Genomic DNA, 27,831 nt, shown 5'->3' on the forward strand with positions numbered 1-27,831 from the left:
GATAACAAAAAACCATCTAATCAGCATAAACTATCATATGGTACCAACAACAATGACCACAATAGTGGCCTTTTGATATCCTACAAGTACATACCAATAGATTGCCAATAAAATCAATCATTTATATTATGTGTAGTGACATACTAAACAGGGAACCAGCGAAAGGTGAAAAGAAGATATTGTAGAAAATATTGAAATCATTTACCATGAAGGAATTAGTCAAAAAAACAAAAATTACCATGAAGGAAAATATAAAAGCAATTACCATTTTATTTCATCCCAACCACGATCAAACAAGCTGTGTCACCTCCAAATATTAAATATCAAGAGACAATTATAAATAAGGAGAAATCAAGAATTTTTCGTTGGGTAGCATGTCCTGATACTAGTTTACCAAAATATGGATATACATAACGTAGTAGTTGTCAAAAGACTTTTGAACCTAATTATATGTTTTGCTCCCATTGTCCTCTTTTGTAAGTAAAGCCAAAATCATCCGAGCAAACATGAATCTGTATTTCTAGAGGGGAAGTTTTAATATTTTTAATCAAATTTCTATTTAATAGTCCTGAAACTCTAATCGGGCGTAACTCAGGGTCTGTTTGTTACAGATTAAAAAAATAGTGATTTTGATGTAAATAATTTAGAGATTAATTTTTAGAGATTTTTAAAAAAGTTGAATTTAGTTTGTGTTTGTTTATTATAATAAAAATCACTTCTTTTAAATAAAATAATCTTTAGTTTGTTTGTATATAACCTTATAAAAGTGATTTTTTTCATTACAAATAATTTTCTTCTTTTAATATTTCTTTTCTCTCTCCTCTAAAAAAAATCTATTATTTTATAAGCTACTCTTAGTAGCTTCTCATTTTTAGCTGTTTTCTGATTATTTTTAGCTTCTGATTATTTTAAAAATCTGTAACAAACAGATGCAAAACAATTTAAAGTGATTATTTATATAAAAAAAGTGATTATTTTTTAAAATAAGCTATAACAAACAGCCTCTCAACCCTACAAAACTGACTTGTAAGGTGAAGATTGTCTCTTACTTATAAATACGTGTTGAGGCCATCTCTCAACCGATATGGGACTCTTGACACACCCTACAAATCGCAGAAATAAATGGTGGGTGGTCCGATAGCGGAAACCTGATAGCATGTGGCCCAACGAATCGTGAATAGACTCTGATACTATCTTAGAATTGTGAATTGGGCATAACTCAACCTACAAAATCGGCTTGTAAGGTGAGGATTGCATCTTACTTATAAACACTTATTCATGTCATATCTCAGCTGACGTGAGACTCTTAACAATTACGGGACAATGTTGACTATTACAACATAAAAATTATTTAACAATAGTTTCTCTCATATTTTTTTAAATATTCTCATAAAGATAGAAAAGAGAAACAATCTTATAGAAAGTTTAGCCCAAAAAAATAGAAACAATAAAAAGATTTAGTTGCAATATTGAATATTTTGATATAAAAATAAATTTTAATCTTTTAGTGAATATTTTAAGAAGATTGTATATCAAAAAAGATTTTGCATCGAAAAAAAGATTGTATATCAAAAAAAAAAATTTAAGAGCCCAAAAAAATAGAAACAATAAAAAGATTTAGTTGCAATATTTTGATATAAAAATAAACTTTAATCTTTTAGTGAATATTTTAAGAAGATTGTATATCAAAAAAGATTTTGATTCGAAAAAAAAGATTGTACATCAAAAAAACAAAATTTAAGAAGATTGGTTATTTTTTTACTTATATATAGACAGCAATCGATTTCCATAAATTCATTCATTCATTCATCGGAAGGAAGCAAAGCATAGTGTTCAAATCGAGCACTCTTTCTTTGTTTTTCATTCATACTGTATAGTTTGATTGAAAAAGCTTGTACTACTTGTTTTTTGTGCTCATTCATGGCGGCAGAGTCGAACTCCAAAAGACGACGAATAGTAGCAGAAGAAGACAGAATCAGCAGTCTACCAGACTGTGTGCTCAGCCATATCCTTTCTTTTCTCCCCACCAAAACCTCCGTTGCAACAAGCATTTTGTCGAACAGATGGCGCCACGTTTGGAAGCATGTTTCCGTTCTTGATTTCTCCAACGACTTCAGGGACGAAGCCTTATTCGAAAAGGCAATGAGAAACAACAAACTACTCGAGCACTTCCAAAACTTTTCTGTTTTTGTAAACAGGGTGTTCTCTCTTCGTATGCCTTACCCAATTGAAAAGATGAGTCTCTCATGTGTTAAATCTCTTTACAACATCAAATCATGCACCAGTTCAATCGACACATGGGTTCGCTCTGTCATTGGACCACACCTCAAGGAATTCAGCCTCGAAATCGATCCCATTCAGAAATATCAATTTGAACCTCCAATCACCCTCTTCACTTGTACTAATCTCGTTTCCCTCAGGCAAGCAAGCAAACCCTTTTAGTTATTTTAATATTCTTAACATAATAATAATGATTTTTTTTTTTTTGTCAAATAGTCTAGTAACTAGAAATTCCACCGTTATGGGACGGGACAACATAATAATTTTACTAACATATTTTTTATTTAATGAATTACAGTCTCATTGGGGGAACAAAAATGTTCTCGTCAATATATATTGACCCACGGTTTGCTGAGGAAATTCGTTTACCATCACTTAATTACTTGAAACTCCACATGAGAGATGTGGATATTCATACAATGAATGGCTTCCTCGTTGGCTGTCCTATCCTAGAAACTCTAGATACTCGTCTTTTTGGTTTTAACTATAAGAAACTCCGTGTGCCATCTACGTTAAAGAGGTTGAAAATCAGCAGTGTTGGTTATGGTTGTTATTGTCTAGAAATGGATTTGTATTCGCTTGGTTTTGACGATCTTAACACATTCAGTGATGTTGGCAACTTGCAAAACGTGGTGAAAGCGTCTCTTGATGTTTTTCGTTGTTCTGATGGTTGTTATCTAACTAACAACTTAGTCAGCTTCTTCAATGTTCTCTCTGGAATAAAACATCTATCTTTGAGTATTTCAACAATAGAGGTATAGTTTTATTCAGTTTTATTATATATATATATATATATATATATATAATAATATTAGATGATGACTTATGTGTTTCACTAATCAAATGCCTACACATATTTCCAAATATTTTTTTGATCACAACCTAATCATCTTGATTTTTTTACTAACTAGTATTACATTATTACTACTTGCAGTTGCTACTAGGTGACCCTGTTCATCTACTTTTCCCAGTACGTTTCCCAGAATTCCGCCATTTACTTCATCTGGAGCTCATTCTTCCGTGGTTCAACCAAAACTCTCTATTGAGCCTACTTCATGCTTGTCCTATGCTTCAAGTTCTTATAACTCAAAACGATAAGGTTTGTTGAGTTCTTAAGTTCGTTTGATTCAAGTTTAATTTTATTTAACTTCATGTACACCACTTAATAACTTTCATGTGCAATGTATCAATTTAACGTTTTTATGAAATAGATTACGCAAGGCCTCATTTTATGCATACTTAACTATATATGATTAATTACCATTGATTGCATCTTATTTATGGTGTGCCATTGTGTCTTTGACAGAAAGAATCAACCTCACCAGAATGGACTACACAATCAACTGTTCCAAATTGTATTTTATCACATCTGACCTATATCCAATTTAAAGGCTATGAAGGATGTCCAGATGAGCTGTTATTTGCAGAGTATATTTTGCAGAATGGACTTGTTTTGAAGAAAATGAGTATTGCTGATATTTCTGTAGACATTTTGAAGTACTACATCCTCAGAAGATTATCTAATGTTCCAAGGGCCTCTAGACTGTGTCAACTTACATTTGATTGAGCTGTATCACCATAAGGTGTAAAAATAAAATAAAAACCTACTCTATGACAGATGTTGGGGGATAGCTATGCTTCACAATCTCTATCTATTACAAATGTTGGGAGATAGCTATGCTTCTAATTTGAACTTTTTATTCATTGAAAGGTCCTTGTGTTAAGAGGCAACTGTTTATCAAGGCCCAAAGTTATCAAAATTTGAAATTTGTAATTTTATAATTTTGTAAACTTTATTAGTTTAAATTGCAACAAAACACTATTTCCTTGTTCAATCTAGAACTCTTATTAATATTATATTATATAGGATAAAATATGTTTTCAATTCTTACTTTTATAGAGTTTTGGTTTTCGTCCATGTAAAATAAAATCATTGTTTTCATCCCTACAAAATTTTTTATTTTGTTCTTAGTCTTTAATGCGCAAAATTTTTACATTTGTTTGAACTTATATATGTTTAACATGATATATAGACATAATATAGATCATTTTGAACATAAAAATATCATAATATTTGCATTAACATGTCAAAATAATCCGTTATCTATCCAATCCATCTACCAAAAAATCCATCCAATATATTATAGAGATTTGCTTTTTGGGCCCCCTGAAATGACCAAATTAAACCTCTCGCTTTCTAGGATGCGAGCACTTATCAACAGGAATCAAACATTAAACGTCCAGCGTCTCGACCCTTTTACCACTAAGTTACACATCCAGGGACTCTAGTACTCAAATTGATTCGATATAGATGAACTTTGTTAGCCACATGACTCAAAATTAAATTGTAGGCTTAAATATATTAGTTTTGTCCCTACAAAATTACCGAGTTTCATTATCTTATCTATTCTCCTCAAAAGACCAAAACAGATTCCAAACTAGGAAGAAATATTTTACTTGGCCAAGGCCAACAAGCCATCTTGGCTATAACTTTGACCTAATCAATGTTTGGAAAAACTTGATATTTTCATTGACTATGAACTATATATGTAAATACACATTCATTCTGAGTTCACATGCACAACCTTCTGTGTGTGATCAAAACCTCGCTTCAAATTCATGTGATATCAAAGGTAAAAAAAACCTATAAACTTCCCTTAATACTCCTGATTTCGCCTGAAGGAACAAATGTGTTGATGTTTCAAGGGGGCAATTACACCACACACAACTTATCCCCTCTTGATGAGGTAAAACTCCTCTCATGAGGAGGTTGGACCTTGTAGTCACACGGTCATAAAGTAATTGCCATAAAAAAAGAATTACTTTTGAAGGAGCCAGACTCTCCCAAATCTTAGAAAAGATTTTTGCCTCACAAAGAGGTAAAGGGGGCACTTCATTCAATTCTTTTGAGAGCGAATCAAAAGCCGACTTTACCGAGAAAAAAACCATCGGAGATTGAATAAGCAGAACTTACATGTCTAATCTACGCTGCTATTTTGTGCTACATAAATTTACCGTCACTAATTCAAGCAAATTCAACACACAAACAACATTAGGCTTTCAAATTATCTCATTTAGCATTATTTAATAATTGAAAGCTGTAGAGTTATCAAATAATCAAAACTAAAGCAAGTTGAACATGTGGCAGTAGCATATGATGAATTATTTGTTAACAAACATAACATACAACAATTTTCCTATCAAAGAAGCAAGAGTTTGCCACTTCCTATTGAATGAAAACAAGAGTTTTTTTCTTGTTTCCAAAAATTTTAAGGAAAATGCTAAGCATATAAATATGGAAATTTTGTCTCGGAACTTGTGCATTCAATGCATCGAAAATGTAAAAAGTTATTTTATCAATATTAATTTTATCTTTTGTTTCTATATTTGGTATGCTTAACAAGTGCCAGCTAATTATTTTTTTCAGTACACAAATCTGAAGAAAAAGCAATTAAATGACTTCAATGACCACCTCTACAGGCATGACAATATAACCCATACCCGCGGGCACCCACCAGTCCCGCCTCGATGTTGACGGGGAAAAACCGATTTGACTGGGTTTGAGGTTTCCCTTAATTTAAAAGACGGGTGGAGCGGGTAATGGGGACATTGATACCCACCCCGAATCCGTCCCCAAACCCACTCCGCGTATATCTAATTACATTTTACCTCTCTTAAATTATAAACTCTTAAACAAAGTCTTAAATTATATTCAATTGTTTGTTTTTATTTTTAAGTTGTGTATTAAACAAAGTTGTTTTTTCTATTTATATTGGTTCTACTTTTCATGTTAATGCAAAGTTGTTTTGTTGCGAATCGGGACGGGTTTGGGGAAACACGAACTTTATGGAGATTTCTCCAAAACCGTAAAATGCATTCGAAGCATTACTTTGTATTTCAAGAGGGGGCAAAAAAATTTAACAATTTTAAATTACATAGTACTTCTCTTTTTATGCAAACAAAATATGCTTTCACAAAATGTACTGGGAGTATCTTTACTAAAAGATTTTTTTATGACAAAAACATAAAAATTTAATTTAATTTCCCAACTGATATTCATATTAGAAATGATAAACTTGTAGAGAAAGGAACTGTTAACGGATCCACGTAACATGAAAATTCTACTTGTTTTGCAGATGGTAATATTGCACCGGTAACATTGAATACAAATGCTACAAAGAGATTGCCAATTTCTTCTTTTTTCAATAAATCAGGAGAACATATTTGTAAAACAAACATGGTTACAGAGGCAAAACTTGAATAATTCTTTTAGTAGAGAGGGCATATCCTAATTAATATTATTATACCTTATTGGAAAATAGCTGGATCAAAGAAATTCAGAAACTTTGAAGTATTGAATCATGTCATTCCACCAAATAGAGTTGAAAATGAAGTGCATGCAAGAAAATACAAGGGACAACTAATTATGCAGACCAAACCCAATCTGAATCACCTTTGAATTGATTCAGTAATAAACAAATAACAAAGTAGTTTTAGTGAGAAATCACACCTTAGGCAGATATAACTTAGTCAAATGTAAGTTGGCAATTTGCAGAGGCCCTTGGCACATTAGATAATCTTCTAAGAGTGTCAAACTTTTTGTTTGGGTCCACCGATATATCAACAATAATCATTGTTTTCAAAACAAGCCCTTTTTGCAAAACATATTCAGCAAATAACAACTCATCTGGAAATCCTCGATATCCTTTTAATTCAATGGAGGCCAGGTGTGATACAAGACAACTAGGAACACTTGGTTGTGTAGCACATATTGGTAAGGGTGACTGATCCTGCCGGCAACAAAAGACACAACAATGCAACTTACATAAGATGCAATCATAGATATAGTAATGAATAATGTTATGCATCCTTGTCACTATTTGGAGTATGCAAAAAGCGAGGCTTTTCTATAATTTATTTCATAAAACCATTGGATGGATAAATTTCACAACAAAGTTATTAAGGGGTGTAGATGAAGTTAAATTTACCAAAACTTCAATTAAACAAACTTAAGAAGTCAACAAACCTTGTCGTTTTGAATTATGAGAACTTGAAGCAGATGGCATGTCTGAAGCAGGCTCAGCAGAGAATACAAGTTGAACCATGGAAGAATGAGCTCTAGATGAAGTAAATGGCGAAATTCTGGAAAGTGTAGATCAGTGGGGCCACCCAGTAGCCACTGTTTGTACACAACAAGCAGTAATGATGTCATGTTAGCTAGTATAAAACTAAATAATGACGATTTTATACCATAATTTCTTTGTTATATCAAAATCATAACACTAAATATATTATGCAATGGTTAGAAGGCTGATCTATATATGATATGTTTATATCTTTGACGCTTCTAACTTGGGATTGTTGTTAGCGTGATATTATGGAAATTGTGTGGAGTGATTGATTCTAAGACTTGTATACATGTGAACGTATTTGATCAGTGAAATACATTAGTCACCTATATTTTAGTATGGAGAAACTTCACACTGATAAGTCAAAAAACAGGAGTCAAGATCCATTTTGAAAGGTTAAAGATTTCCTTTTAATTCATTTGAAGGATTTGAGAACAATCTTTTGAGTTACTTATAATCCAAAAATATGTACGTGGATTGATGAGACTTCTAAACTTTTACTACTTCCAACCAAGGTGTGTGTACCTTACAGAATGATTTTATTTAGATATAGGCTGAAAAACAAAACTTGTACCTACTAGGCTACTGGGACTCATCTCACTGACATATTCATTATAGCCCTCAGTATGAATAGCCCTCAGTAGAAAGCAAATCTAGCCTCTAATAAGAAAATTGGGCATCCACCAGCTTTAGGGGGGGTGATGAAAATATTGTACCATAATTACCTATATTTGTCTTTGTTATATATCCAATCATATCACTAAATTTAGGTTGTGATTACAAAGCTTATCTATGTGTGATATGTACATATCTTTGACACTGTTATCTAAGGATTATTGTTAGCGTGATATTATGAATATTATGCGGAGTGATTGGATTCTAAGACTTGTATATATGTGCAAGTACTAGTATTTGATAAGTGAAATATGCTATTCACCTGCAAATAGCGGCCGCTATTTCCGCTTCTCTAAATAGCGGAAAGCAGACCTGTAGCATAGCGAGGAGGGGGTCTGCCGCTACGGCTATCCCGCTATAGCACCTCTATTAACATCATAGCTATATCTTATAAACCATGATAATAAAATTATACCTTTGTTGTTGAACGACTCAACACTAGATGTTTTATTCCAGTGAGAGCGCCGAGGAGCTTGAGAAAAGTGAAGGCAGAAGCAGCCGAGGAAGGAAAAACATCAACAGACGCTTCCACCACGTTTTGCAAGTTGTTGGCATCAGTGATTGTGATATTTGCAATGCAGAGGTACTCAAGAACAGGCACATCAATTTCAAGGGAAGCCCCGGTGTCTGAATTGTTAATGATGATTTTCAACCACTTCAATGAAGGTGGCACACGAATTATACCACCGCTGTCCCTAGCATAAAAGCAAAGATCGAGAGTTTCTAGGTTAGGACAGCCAGAGAGGAGGGCATTCATGGGAGACACTTCCACATAACCGATGTGAAGTTGTAGCTTCTTTAATGACGGTAAACGAATCGCCTTAGCTCGTTTCAAGTTAAAATATACTGCACCGTTGAGACTGAACTACATGTTAATTGTTAAATGTTAGCGTCACATCATATTATTAAGAACAAGTAAAAAATAAAGGTGGCTGCATTCTGTTACACAAACAAAGGTGACTGCATTACCATAATCATATGTTTAACTCTCACTCTGCAGATTTTGCGAGGAGTCTAGGAAACAAGTAATTCTTTAGTCCACTCCTCCACATTATCAATAATAATCCCAAAATAATTCTACAACTGTAAAATCTATTATCAAATTCACTTACTGTCATAGTAGTCCAAGAAATGTCAAATAAACAAGCTTTTATGTTGTTAATTCATAAGTTATCATTAGCTAAAATCGTATCTTTCATAAACTATTAAGCAGGTTTATGAATTATTATATTTGCATAAGCTCAAAAATAAATAAATCAATCCAACAAATAGAAACAAACAGGATTGACATTCTCACTATAACAACAAATAAAAATAATAAATATACTACTCAATAAATAAATAAATATACCCAGCCAGAAATAATAACAAAAAATAAAAATAAAAAAGAAACGTTCTTGCTTGCCTGAGGGAAACTATATTAATGCAAGCAGAGAGGCTGATGGGAGGCTCGAAGCAATATCCTCCGTCGTCGTCGTTGGAATAGAGAGTGAGGTCGAGTTCCTTGAGATGGGGCCCAATGACGGAGTGGACCCACGTATTGACAGAATAGGTACAAACCTTGTGGGCGACGAGAGAATGGGTACATGAGAGACGCATCTTACTAACTTCGCAAGGTTTGCGGAGAGTGAAGACGCCGTTAACAAAAACCGCTAAGGTTTTGAAGAGTTCTAAACGGTCGTCGTTTGGTTGAAAAAAGTCGTCGTCGGAGAAGTCGAGAACTGAGAGATGTTTCTTCCAAATGTGGCGCCATCTGGGAGAAAGAAGGCTTGTGGAAACGGCGGTTTTGATAGGGAGGAACGAGAGGATGTGACTCAGTACAAAGTCCGGTAGATTGCTGATTCTGTCTGCGTTTTCTTCCATTTTTGTGTGAAAAAATTTGCGATTGCTCTGCCTTTTCACGATTCAGAAGAGCCACCCATATGAATTGCGGCGGAAAAAACAGATAGATAGATGCGAGATCCAAGAAACTGACTGCATTGTACATCCATAGGATTTGGTTTATAGAATAATAGGATTTGGTTTTAAATTTAAGTTTGATTTTTTATTTTTTTTGTAATAAAAAAAAATCTCTTTTTTTATTATTTATTTTAAACAAATCTCCTCACTGAACCAAACTCTTTGGTGGCACATGTTTTAAAAGCTAAGTATTATCCTATTTCTTCGGGCAAAACAGGGCAACGGTTCAAGCTATGCCTAGCAGAGCATTCAAAAGGCTAGTTTTTTTTTTAAAAAAAGTTGATGGTTTATAAGTACCACCAACTTGTTTACAAAGAAAATACTACATTTGCTACTGTCAATGATCGAACCCCTGACCATCAGCCTACACCCGCTCAGTCAGCAAGTGCCAACTGAGCTACCCCACCCACCCCATTCAAAAGGCTAGTTGGATTCTAAAGAAATGGTGTTATTGGGTGGTTGGTAAAGACAACAATATCAACATATGGGAAGACAGGTGTATACATTCACAGATGGGGAATAATATTTGGTCCTCAAAGCCTAATGGCACTACCCTACAGAACGTGTCAGACCTCATTGACCAACAAAACATGTGCTGGAAATTAAACATTGTTAAAGCAAAATTTCCTACCTATTGAAGCAGCGAAAATATGTAAAATTCCTCTTAATCCATATGCAGATGAGAATATTCTTTGCTGGCAGGGCACAAAGGAGGGGTCTTATACTGTAAAGTCAGGCTACTATACTATCATGGACTGGACTAGAAATAATCAACCAGAAGGTCAGTCTAATAGGCAGTCAAGCTCTGATAACATATGGAAGAAAATTTGGGGTCTCCATAACCCTCCAAAACAAATTCACCTCATTTGGAGGATCTTTCATAATGCTCTACCTATTAAACCCAATTTAATTTCTAGAGGAATCCTATGTGACAATCTCTGTCCTAGATGTCACAATGGCCCTGAAACCATGGAGCACATATTTTTACACTGTGAGTGGGCTCATAAAGCTTGGTTTTATTCCCCACTCACTATTAACACTAATTTCATCAAAGAGCAGAATTTGTGTGAATGGTATACACACATGCTTACTACTATTGATGGAGAATATATTCAAGCAATCACTAGTATCATATATAGTTTATGGCATGCGAGGAATCACAAAGTCTTTCAAGGAAAAGAAATACCTGTTAAAATAACTGTTGATAAAGCTCTTCAAAATTTACACGAGTATAAAAAACATTCCAGCAAGCGTAGCCTCAATCACCATGCTTCGCCTATCTCGAACATTCGTCACAACATTAATGGTTGGAGTCCCTCGCCTCTGGCCTACTTAAAACTAAACGTCATTGCTCATCTTAGCGATGAAGGACGTTTGGGGCTAGGTTGAGTTCTTAGACGGCCGGATGGAAGCTGCGCTGGGGCATAAATGACTAAATTGAAACCTAATGGAAACGTAATGAACCAAATTGATACTTTTAAACGTAAGGGACCAAATTGAAACCTAAAATAAACGTAAGAGACCAAATGTGTAGTTTTTAAAGTAAAATTAAAATATATTATTTATAATTCAATATATTAAGGTATTCAAAGAAATTCAAACATAAGAGCATCTCCAATGGTGATACCGCTTTGGGTATCATACATTATTAATAAGTGGTCCCTACAATGACACGTAATATTTATGCAACTCATACATATTTTACTCCAATGGTGATACCACTTTTTGAGTATCATATATTAATGACAAACAGTAATGTTTTGACATATATAGAAGCTATTAAATTGGATTTATATAGCAAAAACAAAAATAATAATAACAATAAATTGATGATACGGTACCTTATTTAAGGTACTGGTATCATCAATTTTGATACCCTCTGTGCCACGTCATGGAACTCCAATGATAAAAAAGTTAATGTACCGTATCATTAGTCTATGAAACTCTCTTAGATACCCTTATTGGAGATGCTCTAAGAGCATCTCCAATAAATGTATCATAGCGAGTATCATAAGTTTATGATCCGTACCTTATTATTTTATACCATTGGAGTTTCATGATGTGACATTAAGGATATCAAAATTAATGATACTGTACCTTATTTATGTTATTAAAACCTTTGATCATATTTCCTTTTCTTTTTAAAACATTATCATTTGTTATTAATGTATCATACCCTTAAAGTGCACAATTGGAGCAAAATATATATGAGTTGCATAGATATTACGTGACATTGTAGGGACCATTTATTAATAATGTATGATACCCAAATAGGTATGACCATCGCAGATGCTTGTGGATACACTTATATATACAAAGGGGGTAATTATATAATTTAATATACAATATTTAGGGCTCGTTTGGCCGAGTTTTGTTTTAGAACTTATGCAAACAACTTATGTAATATAAATTAGGTTTTATGTTAATTTATAAGTTCACACGTAGTGAAAATTGTAATTTTATAAACTTTTCAATCGTAAACTACGTTGACAAACTTATAATAATATGAGTCTGTTTGACCTGACTTTTTTAGCTCTTTTTTAGAGCTTTTGCAAACAGGTTATGCAATTTTATATATTATTAAAAGTTTGTCAAAGTAGTTTATGATGAAAAAGTTTATAAAATTACAATTTTCACTAATGTGAACTTATAAACTAGCATAAAATTTAATTTATATTACATAAGCTGTTTACATAAACTATAAAAAAAGTTCGGCCAAACAAGTCCTATATAGAAATTGCATAAGTTTCGGGACTGACCCCTGGGTGGATGGGTCCGATACAGGGGGCAGTAGGTTTCGGGAGCAGGTAGTGAAGAGGGTGGGGGATGGGTCCGATACTTTTTTCTGGACTGACCCCTGGGTGGATGGGATCCCTTTATGTCAGCGGTTTGGGCGTCTGTTTGATTTGGCAGAGACCAAATCGTGTACGGTGGCGGGGATGTATGCTTCAGGATGGGGTGAGGGGGGTGAGGCTTGGGTGTGGCGGAGGCAGCTGAGGGCATGGGAGGAGGAGATGTTGGGAGAGTGTCAGTCTTTACTACTCACCATTATCTTGCAGACTCATTCTTTTGACAGGTGGCAGTGGCGTCCTGAACCTGATACAGGTTACTCTGTTAGAGGAGCTTATAAGCTTCTTACTTCTCATGTTTCGGCTACTTTGGATGATGCGGATAACCTTATTTGGCACCCTCAGGTTCCTTTGAAGGTTTCCATATTCGCATGGCGCTTATTGCGTGACAGGTTGCCTACGAGAGTAAATCTGGTTACTCGAGGCGTTTTATCTTCTACAGCACACTCTTGCGTTTTTGGATGTGGAGAGGCCGAGTCAGCTTATCACTTATTCATCTCATGCAGCACCGTTGGCTCTCTTTGGGATCTAGTGCGATCGTGGATTGGTATCTCTTTGGTGGAGTTCACTACTCTGCGTGACTATTTTGTTCAGTTTGTTCATTCAGCAGGTGGATCTCGCGCACGTCGATCATTTTTACAGCTTATTTGGCTCGCTTGTGTTTGGGTTGTATGGACGGAGCGAAACCATCGGTTATTCACAGGATCAGAGGACACGCCCCATATTTTGTTGGACAAGATCAAGCTTTTCTCGTTTAGGTGGTTGAAGTCGACGAGTGTTTCGTTAGCTTATAACTACCATAGCTGGTGGTCTAGTCCTATGATTTGTTTGGGCTTTGTATGATGTGTTTATGATTTTGTGTTTATGACATTTTGTATACTTTTGTAGCTTATCTTGGTACGTCTTGTGCTGGGAAGGCTGTAGTGTTAATATATATCATTTTAGCGTTTTCAAAAAAAAGAAATTGCATAAGTTATTTGCAAAAACTCTACGAAAGAGGTAAAAAAGACATGGCAAACGGGACCCTTAATACACATATATTTGGGTGTCATTGAACCCAAACTCTAACTCAAACTCAGTTTCGCCCGTTGAACCTACGGTTTCCACTGTGTTCAAAATCATCCTTCACTGGGAAACAAACCATAAAACTTCATCACCTTCAATACGTCGTCGTAAGCAGTTTAACCAGTTGAACCGCAATCACTCAAGAAGCTTACGCTTCAAGTCCGTGCCCTCGATCTCTTTTCTCCTCTTCATCAACAACTCGCTCCTCCCGATTCCGAAAGGTTCAAATTTTTCTCTTTTCTTTTCATAAATCTTCACTTTTTTCTATTCTCAATGTTTATTCTAGTTAACTTACGCCTTTTTGTTTCCTCATAATCTTGCAGCAAGAAAATTGGTGTTAATGACAAGGTTAGTTTTATCTTAATTATGGTTTTATTTGATTTGAGTTTTGTTAATTTTAATTTTGTTACCTTAATGCCCTTGAATTGATTAAGAAGAGATGTGAATTGTATAAATTTTGAATAGTTTAATGGATATGTTCTGCCGGTGTAAATCAGTTTTACAGTGACATTCATCAGAAAAAAACTTTTTTTTTTCTTTTCCATGTCATAGAATTGACGTGGGGTGTAGCGGAGTGATTTGGCAGAACAAACGTTTGCTATGAAGTTGTCTAGGGTTATAAAGTTCCTTTTTTTGTGGGTTTTTTGTGAACTGATGAAGGTATGCTAATGTGGTTTTGTAATTGTAATGAAAATTAGGTAAATGCTGAGTGTGGTAGAATTAAAAGCACTAGTCAACCTCCGCAACAGACAAATTCTGCTACAAAGAATCAGTATTAACAAGCAGGGAGTTCTAACATGCTTGCTCTTCCAGGTATGAACATGATACTCGTAGTAATAGTTATCATCTTGGCATATGGTTATGATTATCTAGTTGGTGGAATATTGATGAATTAACATCTGGGTCGTTATGGTTTCTCAGTATCGTCTTGCTTATGTGGTTAACATTAGGCTTCTTGTTACATTGACGTTATATGTATTACATCAGTGAGAGTGTTATATTGTTGAGTTTTTCCCTGGGTTTGAATTTGTAGGAGTGTAAGGTTTTTATTAGGTAGAGTAAGTGTTTCTCGTATCTCTGGGTACCGGTATGCGTACAGTACTTCCCCGGCCCCGTACCCCCAAAGTACCAATTTTTTTCCCTTTCACGTGGGTATGCGCGTGGTACGTCTGGGGTCGTGCGTGGTAGAACTCCCTGCTTGTTAAGACTGATTCTTTGTAGGTGACTTAAAATAACTGAATTTTGCGACGATTACAAACTTTGGCTATCCTATGAAAAAGTCTCTTCAATTTTAAAATCTGAAACAAACTTAAACTAAGACTTTGCTCCATACTATAGTGCAGAATTTTGAAGATAAATTTCTTCTTTAACTCTAACCTATATATGGAAAAATCTCTTTAATATATGAAAAAATCTAAAACAAACTTTAGCTATTCTTCTGCTTCCATATCATAGTGCAGAATTTTAAAGATAAAATTCTTCTTAACTCCAGTCTATGAAAAATCTTTGATTTTATACTAAAATACATATACTATAATATTAGAAAATCACAAACTAAGGTCTGAAATTCATTAAACAAAATGCATGATTTAATACACAACATTATTGCAAAATTATTATTATTATTATTAAAAAAGCATTGCAAAATAGTCTAGGTCTGATACACCAAGATAGAAATAATTTAAACCAAGTTGACTGAAATCATGTCCAGTATACCACAAAATACATAAACCATGAAAAAACAAACATCAAAAACTTAAACAACAAAGAAACTTCAATCAGATTTCTAAATTTCCCAATCAGTCATCACGTTCGACTTTGACGCATGCAACTATTGGAGGCTTGGTAATTGATCCTTCACAATCATCAATATCAACCATCACAGCCGATCCAACACTTTCAGAACTCCCCTTTGTCATTGCCTTGCTGCTTATAGTTATCTCTACATCTCACCTCCTATGGTGATTCATCTGCAATGTTTGCAGCACAGTAAAAATAAAAATATTAAGTAAATAAAAGTAGTTATTATAACAGATGCAGAAAACACAAAAGGAAACTGATTTGTTAATAATATCATCATCGATCACCCTCTTAATGGTATAATTACACCAGTTATGCATTAGATTGCCATCAGGATTTTCAAATTTAAACATCTTTTTTCCAACCAAAATATCAAAGTCTTTGGGATAGGCGCAAGTTTTGCTACTCTGTATAACAAAATCAAACAGTATAATCCGTAAGTGGGCGGTGGAATTGGTACCCTCGGATTAGTCGGTCTTAAGGTCAGATACCGAGGTTTCGAAAGAAAAAAAGTACAATATCAAAAACTCTAGTTACTATATAAATTATAAGTTAGTATCTATATGCACCAATATATATCTCACTGTTTGATTCAATCAAATTTTGCTTTGTTTGCCATTATGGAACTTGTGCTGGGAATAATTTGTGTTGGATAATGAATTTTATCTCTCCTTGCATATCTCTCCTTAAAGAATCATAATACTACAACTGAGATGTCAATGATAAGTTAAGTTGTGCATTGAAAAATGTAAATCAATTCGTGCCTCATTTCATCAAAAGTGAATCAAATAACAAAAATCCTACAGTTTATATGATACAATTAAAGTATGAAACCCAAAAGAAACAACTAAAAAAGCATTAGAATAGATAAAAGTAGTTGAAGAGTGAAAGACATAAATCAAAAGATGAGTCATAATGATGGGATGTTCAAACTTCACAATATCTGCCAATTTTAATAGAAAATAAAATCAAAACTAAATAAACAAATAAATTTAAACCAGAACATGATTAGATTGAAAAGAGAGTATTCACCATTTTCTTATGGTATACAGCCCTTATTTCTTCTTCTCTTGCCGACCATTATTGAGGACTGTCTCCTGGAAAACAAATTAAGGTGAAATCTGAATCAAATATGAAGGTGAAAGTTTAAGAAACATAGGTTGCTATCATATGCCATCACTCTTGTTCAACGTCAGACCTGCAAAGGAGCAAAACCAGGGAAGTCAAGTATGGATACAATTCCATCACAGAGCACACTGCAAAACCAATATAATGAAAGACAAAATGGGTTTATAAATACATAAGGATGTCGTAATATTAATAACCTAATCAAAGCCGGAAATGATGTCAGCGATGCATAAACTGATATTCTCAAATTGCACCGCAAATCTGATGCCAGAAACGATGCTGCCAGAAGTCATAGAAGGGGCAGCCATCGATTCATTACTGCCGGCGAAGTGGTGGGAGTCATAGACGGAGGAAGAACCGGCTGGTTTGCGCTATGCCATTGATTCGTCGTCACCGTTGGTGAAGTGGACGGTCACTGTGTATATGACTTGCTCTAATTATGAAAGTTAGAGATGATTTCATATATAACTTAATTAAGACCAAAATAAGCAATTTTACCAATCTCAACAAAACATATATTGATGGAGATATGAGGTCCTTGCAATCTTTCAGTGCTTCCATATATCATGGTAATGAAATGAGAGCTCTCCACGATCTGAGAAGATCCTGAACAGTGATGGAATGTGTGGTCTTGGTGCATCAACAAACTTATTTTTCATATCAATAGAAGACTTGTTTTGCTATTTTCATATCAATCCTCATAAGCAAAGGAATTGCACACACAATATCAATAAGAACGTTGAGAAAAAATTACCTCGACGGCGAGATATTCAAGGACAACAGAAAGGTATCAGCACTGATGCGCTCAGTGTATTTGCCAACCTTTAGAAACCGAGCTTAACAGCGTCACATCTGTCGTGTTTCGTACAAATTAAGTAAACTCCCTCTTGCTTGACCTTCAGAAAACATATATTTCAAAGCACACAACAAAAGCACTTCAAGATATTGCATAATTGTCTTGAATAAAGACTAACAAACCAAAAGTATAATATGTAAAAGAAGAGAGTAAGAATAAAACATAATTTGTTTCACACTCACAACCTTTGTACATGGTTGGGTTCAGTAAATTGATGGAATGATAACCTTCATAACTTCAAACACTAATTTAAAGTAGTCAAACCTTTAATAACTTCAAAACATAAATGGATGGAGGAGGCCATGGTTGAAGCAAATTAATCACCAATTAAAGAAACAAATGAAAAGTAGATTGAAGAAGAGATTGATTTTTGAAATTGAAAGAGAAAGTGCTTCTGATGAAGAAAGAGAATTGGGTTTGGGAAGATGAAGAGTAAGGTGAAGAACTTATTCCAAAAGATGCGCGTGCTCTGATGAGCATAGGAAAACAAAATGTTTCAGTTGCTAGTTCACGTGAATTGTTTCCTGTTTTCTAGGAATATCTTTGTTTCCTTTTTTCTAGGGGTGAGGTGGAGTAATCAATGGAGAATTACAAACCACTTCATTAATAAATATTAATAATTAATAATAATTAACAAATAAGATTAACAAAACAAAGGGCATTATAGACATTATGCTAAGTAAGATTTCCCTCCAAAGTAAGTAGCAAATTAGGGTTTCTTATTGTAGCAAGTAGGGAAACTTGTAATAATAACTAGTCACCATGCCCGTGCGTTCGCACGGTTCAAAAATTGTAAATCAGTTATATTATATATATTTTGACTAATAAGCGTATAAATCAAAAATACTTAGGGCCCGTTTGGTGCACAAGATAAGAGACAGGATATGATAACTGTATCATATCCTGTCACAATCCAGTGTTTGGTGACACAGCAGGATATAATAAGTTAATCCTGAAGCTTATCCTATCATGTCTCTCTAGTTATAATTCTTATCCTGAATTTGAGCTGGGTTACCAGCAGGATAGGATAAGAAGAAAAAAATTACTGATTTATTCTATAAAATATATTTTAAAATAAATCAAATAAAATATAAATAATAAAATAATTAATTTGTAAATATATATGTGATTTTCTCATGGGTAATTTTGTAATTAATATATTCTAAAAAATCAAAATTTTACTAAAATTACAATATTTTAAAGTAAAATAATTATTAAAAAATTGAAAAATAGGGATATTAATTTAAATTTTATAAAAAATTAAGGCTTAACTACACATTTGGTCCCTTACGTTTATTTTAGATTTCAATTTGGTCCCTTAAGTTTAAAAAGTATCAATTTGGTCCCTTACGTTTATTTTAGGTTTCAAGTTAGTCCTTTCCGTCAATTTTGTCACATGTGGCAGTCAAATTGCATACGTGGACAGACACGTGGCACTTGGACACACTGACACGTGTACTGTTCACACGGTGTTAGTGAAAAAACTAACGGAAATGAACAAATTGAAACCAAAAATAAACGTAAGGGACCAAATTGATACTTTTTAAACGTAAGGGACCAAATTGAAACCTAAAATAAACGTAAGAGACCAAATGTGTAGTTAAGCCAAAAATTAAATATAATTCTTTTGCAATAGTAGTTTTATTATTTACATATGAGATATATCATATATTTATTTGGCTTATCTAACATGTATATATTATTGAGTTATTTATTTGATCATGATTCATATAAAAAATTAATCTTGATTATTTTCTCATGATTTTTATTTGAAATTATAAAGTTATTTGATTACTTATTTATATTTTTTATTTATAAAATTCAAAGTATTACAAAATAATTTTAAAAAAATAACAATTGTTTTACAAGAGTAACTTTATCATTTAAATTGTTATATATTTTATCATATTATTATAAGCAAGTTATGTATTAAAAACAAGATATAATAGTTATCATGTTTGTTATCTTGTGTGCACCAAACACAGGATATGATAACTCAGGATAACTGTTATCCTGCTGATATCCTATTCTATCCTTATCCTGTTTTATATCCTATCCTGTCACTATCCTATCCTGCGCACCAAACGGGCCCTTATTGTCTAATTTATTTCCACCAACTTACATAAACATGAAAGTACAAACAATCCTACAAATTACGATTTTTTTTTTTTATAAACGACATTTGAAGTGGTATTTGTAAGATTGCCGTTATCACCAACGATTAAAATCTTCAAACCATTTCTCGATGTGACTCTTGACACAGCAACATATAACTGACCATGCGAAATTACTGATTGCGGTAGATACACTCCAACATTTTTCAGTGACTGACCCTGACTCTTGTTAATAGTCATGGCAAATGAAACAGCGATAGGAAACTGGCGACGTTGAAATTTGAAAGGGATTCTGACGTCAGATGGTGTTAAGGATAATCTGGGAATAAAAACTTTGTCGCCTATATGGCTTCCTGATATTATCTTTCCTTCTATAATAAACTAGTTAAAAGACCCGTGCATTCGCACGGGTCTATTGACTTTTATTAGATATTTAAAAATTTGTTATATAATACTCCCTCCGTTCCTTTTTGTTTGGTGTTTTAGAAAAAAAACAAACAGTTAAGAAAGTGTATTTTTGCAACTTATCTTCCTATTATACCCTTATTTTAATTCATCAATAATTTCTTCTTTTTTTTTCACATATTTTCTCTTTCCAATAAATTTAATTTATTATGTACCAAAAAATTTAATATGTTATGTACCAAAAAAAAAACTTTAGTTTTTCAAATATATATTAAATCTTTTACGGTTTCAACAACTACTCCTAAATATTTGGAATTTATATGAGGATATAATAGACAAAATATAACCTTAAATTATCAAAAAGACAAACAATTTGAAAAAAAAAATTTCTTTCTAAAACACCAAAGAAAAAGGAACGGAGGGAGTATTGTTAAAATATAAGTGAAATTATTGTTTGTACCAAAAAAATAAGTGTAATTATTGTGTTATTTCTTGTAAAACTTATTAAATGAATAAATTATCGATTATTCAATTTTTGATGTATCAGTGACAAATAATTGTCCCGTGTATATTATTCTTTATTAAAAAAATTAAAAATTTGATCTGGAATATTCAGTGTAATTTAGTTAATTTGATAGTAATTAACTTTATTATATTTTTTTATAATAACTTTATAATATTATTATTAATAGTTAGTAGTAAATTTAGTAGTAGTAATATTTTTTTGTTATGAAAAATATTGTTTAGTCCATATCTTTAATCTGTTTTATTACTATTTTTAAGCATGTTATCTTTTTATTGTATTTATTTTATATTATTTTTATATTTATTGTATTTATCTTAAGATTGATCCGATTTGTTCCTATCTATAATCTGTTTTGTTTCTATTTGAAGCATATCATCTTTTTTTTTTTTGTATTTATCTCATATTCTTTCTATATTTTTTTTGAATTTTTTATGTAAAATTACAATGAAGGATATAAAATTTGCAACGTGGTTAAAAACAATAAGGATAATTTAGGAACTTTGGTGGTAATCGATTTTAATATATTAGTAATAGATTGCCTCATCTTTGTAACAATCAACCGAGTTCCATTGCACAACCCATGAGCTGGATCCATATTTCTCAATAACATAACAGGAACTCAAACTTTCAATTTTAACTTATGATTTGGAAGGCCCGAACATGTAATTGTATTTAAAAATTCGGGAGTGTATATATCATCCGGTCTGTCGAAACCAGAGCTATCATTTTCTGGAGAATCGTAGCTCAAATATACTTTGTCTTCGCCGTCTATCAATGACAACATGTACTCATTAATCAAGTCAACAATTGAATTTTTTGGAGTCAATATGGCTCTATCTTGAAAAAATGTAGGATCTTTCATATTATCAATTATAGATGGATATATGGCAGTAACAATCGAGACAATAGGATCATCTGATCTTTGTATCAGAATATCATCTGGAATACGCAGGTTAATGTCACCATCATCTATGTCTCCAATACTTCCATCACCAATTCCCAAAACCCAATATGAGAACATTTTCCTTTCATGTAGATCTTGACCAACACTACCATACAAAAGTCTCATATTAGTGATTAATGTTAATACCTCGCAGTGATGCCAAATTCTGGATGAATTAATGCTAGCATTTACAACTGCTTGCCTAGTTCCTTTGGGTATGACCGGTAGAATTTGTCGAAAATCACCACCAAATACGACAACTTTTCCCCCAAAAGGAATGTGTTTATTGCGTTCATCATAAGGTGTAAGAATATCCCTTAAAGTGCGATCAATTGCCTCAAAACAATATTTGTGCATCATAGGAGCTTCGTCCCATATAATGAGTCTTGCTTTGGCAATCAACTGTGCTAAATGATTGTTAGGGTGAATAGTGCAAGTAGAGTATTCATCCACATTTATGGGAATGCAAAATCTGCAATGTGCAGTTCTTCCGTCAGGTAATAGCAATGCTGCAATACCACTTGATGCAACATTTAAAACAATATCGTCTCTTGATCTAAATGCAGTAGATAAAGCTCTCCAAATAAAAGTCTTACTTGTTCCACCATAGCCGTAAAGGAAAAAAATGCCCGGTTTATTTTCATTCACCCTTGTCACAATATTATCATATACTCTCCGCTGCTCCATAGTAATTGTTGACATTAATCGAACATGTTCATCAATCAACTTTTGTTTGTCATAATTCAACTCATCGTATATCAATCTGTTTCCAAACGCCGTCAACAATTCTTTATCAGCCTGAGGCATTGGTGGAAAATCCTCTAAACTGGCGCAATTACTTTGGAGCAATTTCTCAATTTCTGCAAGTGCGTAGCTCTTGATTTGATCATCGCTCAAAACTAAATCTAAAATTAAATAAACCAATTTTTCAATTTTATGTTGGTTGAAACTATCAGTGATGAAAGATAATTCTATATATCGTTAAGCAAATAAAATGATGATGTCAAATTAAAATTAATAACTTTTTACCTGGAATTCGTAAAATCCGTCTCTGTCGGTGTAATATGTCGTCGCTCAATAAAACCCAAGTGTTGTTCCAAACAATCTCTGGTCTAGATAATTGTTTGGATATCAACAAAATAGCGAATAATCTTCTTAAAAAATTTGCACTGTCCCAATACCCCGCCTCTTTGATTCCATCTATATATTTCTTATCATCATCAAGAAATCCCATAGCAAAGCAAGCTTCCTTGAATGTCTTGTACGATACATTTTTAATTGATTTGATTACAATATATATACTTTTAATTGTTTCAATCATTATTAATATCTAATTATTATTTGAAACAAAATAGCTACGGTATAAATAGAAATTGATGATAGTAAAAAGAAATTAGGTTAAAAATAATTTTGAATCAATAATATTTTTATAATTTTTACTATTATTTCAATCATTCTTTCAAGATTTGTGTTTTTTTTATTGGCTGATAAAAAAATAAATTTACATAATTGATGATAGTAAAAAGAAATTAGGTTAAAAATAATTTTGAATCAATAACTTTTTTTATAATTTTTACTATTATTTCAATCACAATTTAACGTATAATCAAACTTAAAAGATGAAAACGATTTTTTTTTTTAAATTAGGTTAAGAAACTTCCTAATAAATAATGTTTTTTGCTTAAAAAAAAAGAAATCAATAATTTGTTTTTTTCTTTTAAGATTTGTGTTTTTTTTTATTGGCTGATAAAAAAATAAATTTACATAATTTTTTTTTTTAAATCGATAATAATGTATAATTTCATGTAAAAAAAAAAAACTAACTTTTTATGGCAAGATTTATTACCAATTGTGATGTTTAACACCTTGTGGATGTAATCTTAATCACAAATAGTTTACTTGCCAAAGTGGTTGAAAGACTTTATTCATAGCAAGTGATCCTAGGTTCGATTCCCATTGACAACAAATTTCTTTTTTTTATAATAAAGTAGATAGTGAAAGTTCCCTCCAAAACTTCATATGCAATTAGGGTTAACCTAGTTGCATATTATAACCATTATATATAAGAAAGATAAGATTATATGGACGTACCCGTACGTACCTTAGTTTTTTTAAAAGTATTGTACCACGTACCGGTACCGTACCCGCACCTATGCAACGTAGGTTTATGGAAACTTTAGTTATATGCTTTTGAGGCTAAAATGTGTCGGCTTATGCAGACCTTAGGTCTCACGACCAAGGTTTTAAATAACAGTCATGGTGACATATCTAGTGGTGAATTGCGACTAATGCGGTATCAATTATGGTTCTAGAGACCAAAAAGTATTATTTTTACTGCCCATATCGCAGTCGCCGACCTTTTGTTAAAACCTTTCTCAGGATGACTACTTCTGTGGTAAGGGCTGCAGAAGACAAGACCAAATTGTCCATGACAGCTAATAATTTTTGCAATAGTTTTTTAGAATGCCAACTCTTGTTCTATGTTCCTTTTTACACAACTCTCAAATCTTGAACCTGATTTTTCTTTTCTTTTTTTTGAAAAGAGATTTTTCTTTTCTTTTATTATGGTTATTATGATGCACACATTTGGATTTTGGCCTTTAATAGCATCAGTTTGATGTGTCGCCTTGTGTATTATGGCATTCCTTGTAATATTTATTTTAGGTTGGTTAGCTATCTTTAAAAGTCTGCCCTATCCCAAAATGTACATATGTTGGCTATGGACAATATTTTACTAGCAAATAATCTGTTGACTCATGGATATCAGATTTTTGATTCTTAACTTGTCAGTTTTTATGATTATATTTTGACATATTAACAGTTGGGATTACATCTTATGTCCGGCTGGCAAAAGCTTAGTAATGAATCATGTGGTGTTCAGTATTCCAAAATATTGTTCGAAGAGCCTATTTGGCTTTCAATAATTTATGAAACCATTTATTATGTAAACTTGATAGAAGATTGCAGAAGTTGTTAGAAGTTTGCTTCAGTGTAGCATTTTTTTGAAAAGAGATTTTTCTTTTCTTTTATTATGGTTATTATGATGCACACATTTGGATTTTGGCCTTTAATAGCATCAGTTTGATGTGTCGCCTTGTGTATTATGGCATTCCTTGTAATATTTATTTTAGGTTGGTTAGCTATCTTTAAAAGTCTGCCCTATCCAAAAATGTACATATGTTGGCTATGGACAATATTTTACTAGCAAATAATCTGTTGACTCATGGATATCAGATTTTTGATTTTTGATTCTTAACTTGTCAGTTTTTATGATTATATTTTGACATATTAACAGTTGGGATTACATCTTATGTCCGGCTGGCAAAAGCTTAGTAATGAATCATGTGGTGTTCAGTATTCCAAAATATTGTTCGAAGAGCCTATTTGGCTTTCAATAATTTATGAAACCATTTATTATGTAAACTTGATAGAAGATTGCAGAAGTTGTTAGAAGTTTGCTTCAGTGTAGCATTTTATTTTTTTTAAAAATAAATAAATGGATTCCTTGCCTTGAAAATATTCTGTTCCATTTTATCCTTTTTCGTATGTTCATAAATGTTTATACAAAATCTTGAAATCATTTTTCATTACTATTCCGTGCTTCAGCAGAAAGGAACACCATATGTTCCAAATGAAACATAGATTGTGTCACATGCAGATCATGCAAATTTTTCGAACAGCTGTTATTTACTACTGGCTCTTATGTTTTTGTTTCTTTACAGGAATGATCACGGTTTCCAGGGCAAGAATACAGTAGTTGTTTCTACCTCTGGCTCATCTGAAAGGTTCTGGCTTTCTCTCTATGCCTTTATATTTTAAAATTTTATCTCAATACACTTTTTGTTGGTTATGCACACCATCTTCTGTTTTTGCTCAATATGAATGTATCTAGGATTAGCATTCTGCTGATTCGACCTTTTTGACTAAACTGTTGTAGTTTCAATATACAGGAATTTTTCAACATCTGCTTTGATGGAAAGAATGCCAAGTAAATGGCCACGACCTGATTGGCATGTGCCATGGAAAAACTACAGGGTGAGAACTACTTGACCACTATTTTAACTATTTAATGATAAATAAATGGCTTAGCCGCTTAGGGTGTTCTCTTTTTCATTCTCAGATTATGTAAACCAAAACAAATGTAGTTAGGGATGCTGGTGAACTAGTTAGTAGTTTAGTCAAGGAACCTGTTTAGTTCCATCATCCTATTGCAGTCATTTTCTTACCACCCGTGCAAGGTTACCTTGGATTAGTTACATTCAGAATTTCAATTTGTCTACTGGATTTGGATTGACATCTTGCTGTTGGTAAGTGCTTACCAAAATTTTGTGCTGGATAATAAAGAGAGAGAGAAGTCTGTGTTGGCATCCACTATGTGTCGCGGCGCGAAAAATACCCTCGAGTGTAAACACTCGAAAAGAAACAGAGTCGCCACCGAATTTTATTTATCCCAGAGAAAGGAAAGGAAAATATCGAGAAAACCTTGAGGGGTAGAGAAAAAGGGTTCGGGAGTTGGTTATGCGAGGGGAAGGTATTAGCACCCCTCACATCCGTTGTACTCAACAGGAACCTTTTAGAGGGAAATTGTTTGTTTGCTTTAATGTGTTTTTTTAATGTTTGCTTGATTACTCGTTTCTTGCTTCATCGATAGAAAAAGTTTGTTTTTATTATTATTTATGTTATTATAGATGCGGGGAAAAAGGTTTTGTTTTTTATTATGCCCGACAAGATGTTGAATCTCGCTCCTACGTATTCCCAGGTGCAATGGGAAAATCAGGGTTTCGTAGTTCAGGGTAAAAAATGTTTGTGGGTTGGTTGTTTTTAGACGCATGACGTCTAAGTCGCATTCTCGTATTTAAACGCTGCTTGTATGCTCGCACGGTGGAGGCTTAAGCGTTGTTTGTGTTACGGAGAAAGGACGAAAACGTCACCCGTTTTGTGAAAAGAGTTTTACTTTTACTGCGCGCGAGGGTAGTGGAAAAGGTTTGAGTGTGTTGAGTTGATTTTATGAGTTTTTGTGAAAATGTTTGAGAATGAGGATGGTCCGAGACGCGAGTCATACGTCAGGGCCTCGGAACCATCCGGGTAGAGAAAGTCATACGTCAGTCCCTTCCTTTTTCATCCTTTTAATCTTAAGTCGTTTTAGTTTGATTTAACGAAATCAAAAGAAAAGATTAAGAGATGTTTTTTACGTGCTTTAAGGTTGGAGAATGAGAATGATCCGAGACACGAGTCATACGTCAGGGCCTCGGAACCATTCGGGTAGAGAAAGTCATACATCAGTCCCTTCCTTTTTCATTCTATTTATTGAGTTTTTTACGATTAAAGCAAAACAAAGAGCAAATCATGCAAACAAAAATATATACATATATGCGCCAATTGAAGCTTTTTGTTATCCTCGTCAATTTTGCTCAAATCGCATTTATTACAAGTAAGAAAAAAAGTTGAGTTTTGGGGTTTTCAAAGTAATGAAGTGCTTTTGAGAAATAAACTTAAGATGAAAGTGTTGATTCAAGTAAGCAATCTAAACATTGAATCATGAGTTTATTAAAATAAACTTAAGTGGTTTTGATTAATTAATCACTTAATTAATAAGCACTTATTTAAGTATTTAACCATTTAAGCACTTAGTAACTTAAGTACTTTTTTATCAAACAACTTAAATGGTTACTCACTTAATCAAGTATTTAATTAATTGACTAATTAACCAATAACTCAAATAATTATTTCCAAATGATAAGCACTTATTTAAATCAGCACTTATGTGAATAAGCTCTTATTTGAATAAGTACTTATGTGAATAAGCACTTAAAATTAAGTAAATCGCTTCTGGGGGTGCAAGAATGGGTTCTGGGGGTGAGGCAACAGCACTGCAACACCAAGCCCAGGCCCAATTCGTCCAAAAAAAAGATCAGAAGAAAAATAATCTACTGCAGCGTAAGAACTAAAGTGTACGGTAGGCTATCACGGATCTGGGCCTTCTGATTTAATCAAGTGGCTTGGATTTAATGAAATCCTAAAACAGATCTTGGCCTTACACTAGATCTAACGGGCGCGTTTAAACTTGGGAGGGAGCCAATGACGCGTCGCCACGTCATCGTC

The 27,831-nt window shown here is 33.2% G+C and overlaps 5 protein-coding genes, 1 long non-coding RNA gene and 1 pseudogene across 10 annotated transcripts in view; 4 read left to right on the plus strand and 3 right to left on the minus strand.

Annotated features, from left to right (window-relative positions):
* Positions 1 to 1,920: 1,920 nt before the first annotated feature.
* On the plus strand, positions 1,921 to 3,898 carry LOC123892137 (FBD-associated F-box protein At3g52670-like). The gene is made up of 4 exons (XM_045941966.1): positions 1,921 to 2,420; positions 2,579 to 3,035; positions 3,290 to 3,379; positions 3,587 to 3,898. The coding sequence occupies exons 1-4, from the start codon at positions 1,921 to 1,923 to the stop codon at positions 3,845 to 3,847; spliced, it is 1,308 nt and encodes a 435-aa protein (XP_045797922.1). The 3' UTR covers positions 3,848 to 3,898.
* Positions 3,899 to 6,463: 2,565 nt separating this feature from the next.
* On the minus strand, positions 6,464 to 10,094 carry LOC123888669 (F-box/FBD/LRR-repeat protein At4g26340-like). Of its 2 annotated transcripts, XM_045937784.1 has the most exons (5): positions 9,490 to 10,094; positions 8,500 to 8,944; positions 7,307 to 7,459; positions 6,791 to 7,070; positions 6,464 to 6,624 (listed from the first exon to the last, which is right to left on the minus strand). In XM_045937784.1, exons 1-4 carry the CDS (start codon positions 9,945 to 9,947, stop codon positions 6,807 to 6,809), a joined length of 1,320 nt encoding a protein of 439 aa, XP_045793740.1. In that variant the 5' UTR covers positions 9,948 to 10,094; the 3' UTR covers positions 6,464 to 6,624; positions 6,791 to 6,806. The 2 variants fall into 2 exon arrangements, with proteins under 2 accessions (XP_045793740.1, XP_045793739.1); XM_045937783.1 differs by having other exon boundaries at positions 6,464 to 7,070.
* Positions 10,095 to 10,793: 699 nt separating this feature from the next.
* Positions 10,794 to 11,432, plus strand: LOC123892138. Its single transcript, XM_045941967.1, has one exon. It carries the CDS (start codon positions 10,794 to 10,796, stop codon positions 11,430 to 11,432), a length of 639 nt encoding a protein of 212 aa, XP_045797923.1.
* A 1,550-nt stretch (positions 11,433 to 12,982) lies between these two features.
* On the plus strand, positions 12,983 to 14,736 carry LOC123892139. The gene is made up of 4 exons (XM_045941968.1): positions 12,983 to 13,284; positions 13,781 to 13,789; positions 14,281 to 14,305; positions 14,656 to 14,736. The coding sequence occupies exons 1-4, from the start codon at positions 12,983 to 12,985 to the stop codon at positions 14,734 to 14,736; spliced, it is 417 nt and encodes a 138-aa protein (XP_045797924.1).
* The window catches only part of LOC123888670 (protein pleiotropic regulatory locus 1-like), a 28,311-nt gene continuing 14,415 nt past the window's right edge, over positions 13,936 to 27,831 (plus strand). The window contains exons 1-5 of one of the 3 annotated variants that reach the window (XM_045937786.1): positions 13,936 to 14,178; positions 14,281 to 14,305; positions 14,656 to 14,770; positions 25,452 to 25,514; positions 25,680 to 25,764. In XM_045937786.1, the coding sequence (XP_045793742.1) occupies positions 25,702 to 25,764 (63 nt within the window). In that variant the 5' untranslated portion in view covers positions 13,936 to 14,178; positions 14,281 to 14,305; positions 14,656 to 14,770; positions 25,452 to 25,514; positions 25,680 to 25,701. Of the gene's footprint in view, positions 14,179 to 14,280; positions 14,306 to 14,655; positions 14,771 to 25,451; positions 25,515 to 25,666; positions 25,765 to 27,831 lie in introns of all 3 variants that reach the window. The other 2 variants (XR_006802265.1, XM_045937785.1) reach the window with 2 other exon arrangements.
* Positions 15,577 to 18,255, minus strand: LOC123888673. 2 transcript variants are annotated; one of them, XR_006802266.1, is made up of 5 exons: positions 17,640 to 18,255; positions 17,384 to 17,491; positions 17,083 to 17,300; positions 16,790 to 16,955; positions 15,578 to 15,927 (listed from the first exon to the last, which is right to left on the minus strand). It is a non-coding gene; the product is annotated as an uncharacterized LOC123888673 (long non-coding RNA). The 2 variants fall into 2 exon arrangements; XR_006802267.1 differs by having other exon boundaries at positions 15,577 to 15,927; positions 17,083 to 17,318; positions 17,384 to 18,255.
* LOC123892140 lies at positions 19,829 to 23,050 on the minus strand (annotated as a pseudogene).

Source organism: Trifolium pratense, linkage group LG6 (assembly GCF_020283565.1).
Source record: "Trifolium pratense cultivar HEN17-A07 linkage group LG6, ARS_RC_1.1, whole genome shotgun sequence".
Taxonomy (NCBI): Eukaryota; Viridiplantae; Streptophyta; class Magnoliopsida; order Fabales; family Fabaceae; genus Trifolium; species Trifolium pratense.

Coding starts and splice junctions, on each gene's coding strand:
- LOC123892139 (XM_045941968.1), top strand. CDS start 12,983: ATGTATGCTTCAGGATGGGGTGAGGGGGGTGAGGCTTGGGTGTGGCGG. Junction 14,306..14,655: donor AAATTGGTGTTAATGACAAG/GTTAGTTTTATC, acceptor AATGAAAATTAG/GTAAATGCTGAGTGTGGTAG.
- LOC123888669 (XM_045937784.1), bottom strand. CDS start 9,947: ATGGAAGAAAACGCAGACAGAATCAGCAATCTACCGGACTTTGTACTG. Junction 8,945..9,489: donor ATTAATATAGTTTCCCTCAG/GCAAGCAAGAAC, acceptor CATGTAGTTCAG/TCTCAACGGTGCAGTATATT. Junction 7,071..7,306: donor TCATAATTCAAAACGACAAG/GTTTGTTGACTT, acceptor TGTTGCCGGCAG/GATCAGTCACCCTTACCAAT.
- LOC123892137 (XM_045941966.1), top strand. CDS start 1,921: ATGGCGGCAGAGTCGAACTCCAAAAGACGACGAATAGTAGCAGAAGAA. Junction 2,421..2,578: donor ACTAATCTCGTTTCCCTCAG/GCAAGCAAGCAA, acceptor AATGAATTACAG/TCTCATTGGGGGAACAAAAA. Junction 3,036..3,289: donor TGAGTATTTCAACAATAGAG/GTATAGTTTTAT, acceptor CTTCATCTGGAG/CTCATTCTTCCGTGGTTCAA.
- LOC123892138 (XM_045941967.1), top strand. CDS start 10,794: ATGGACTGGACTAGAAATAATCAACCAGAAGGTCAGTCTAATAGGCAG.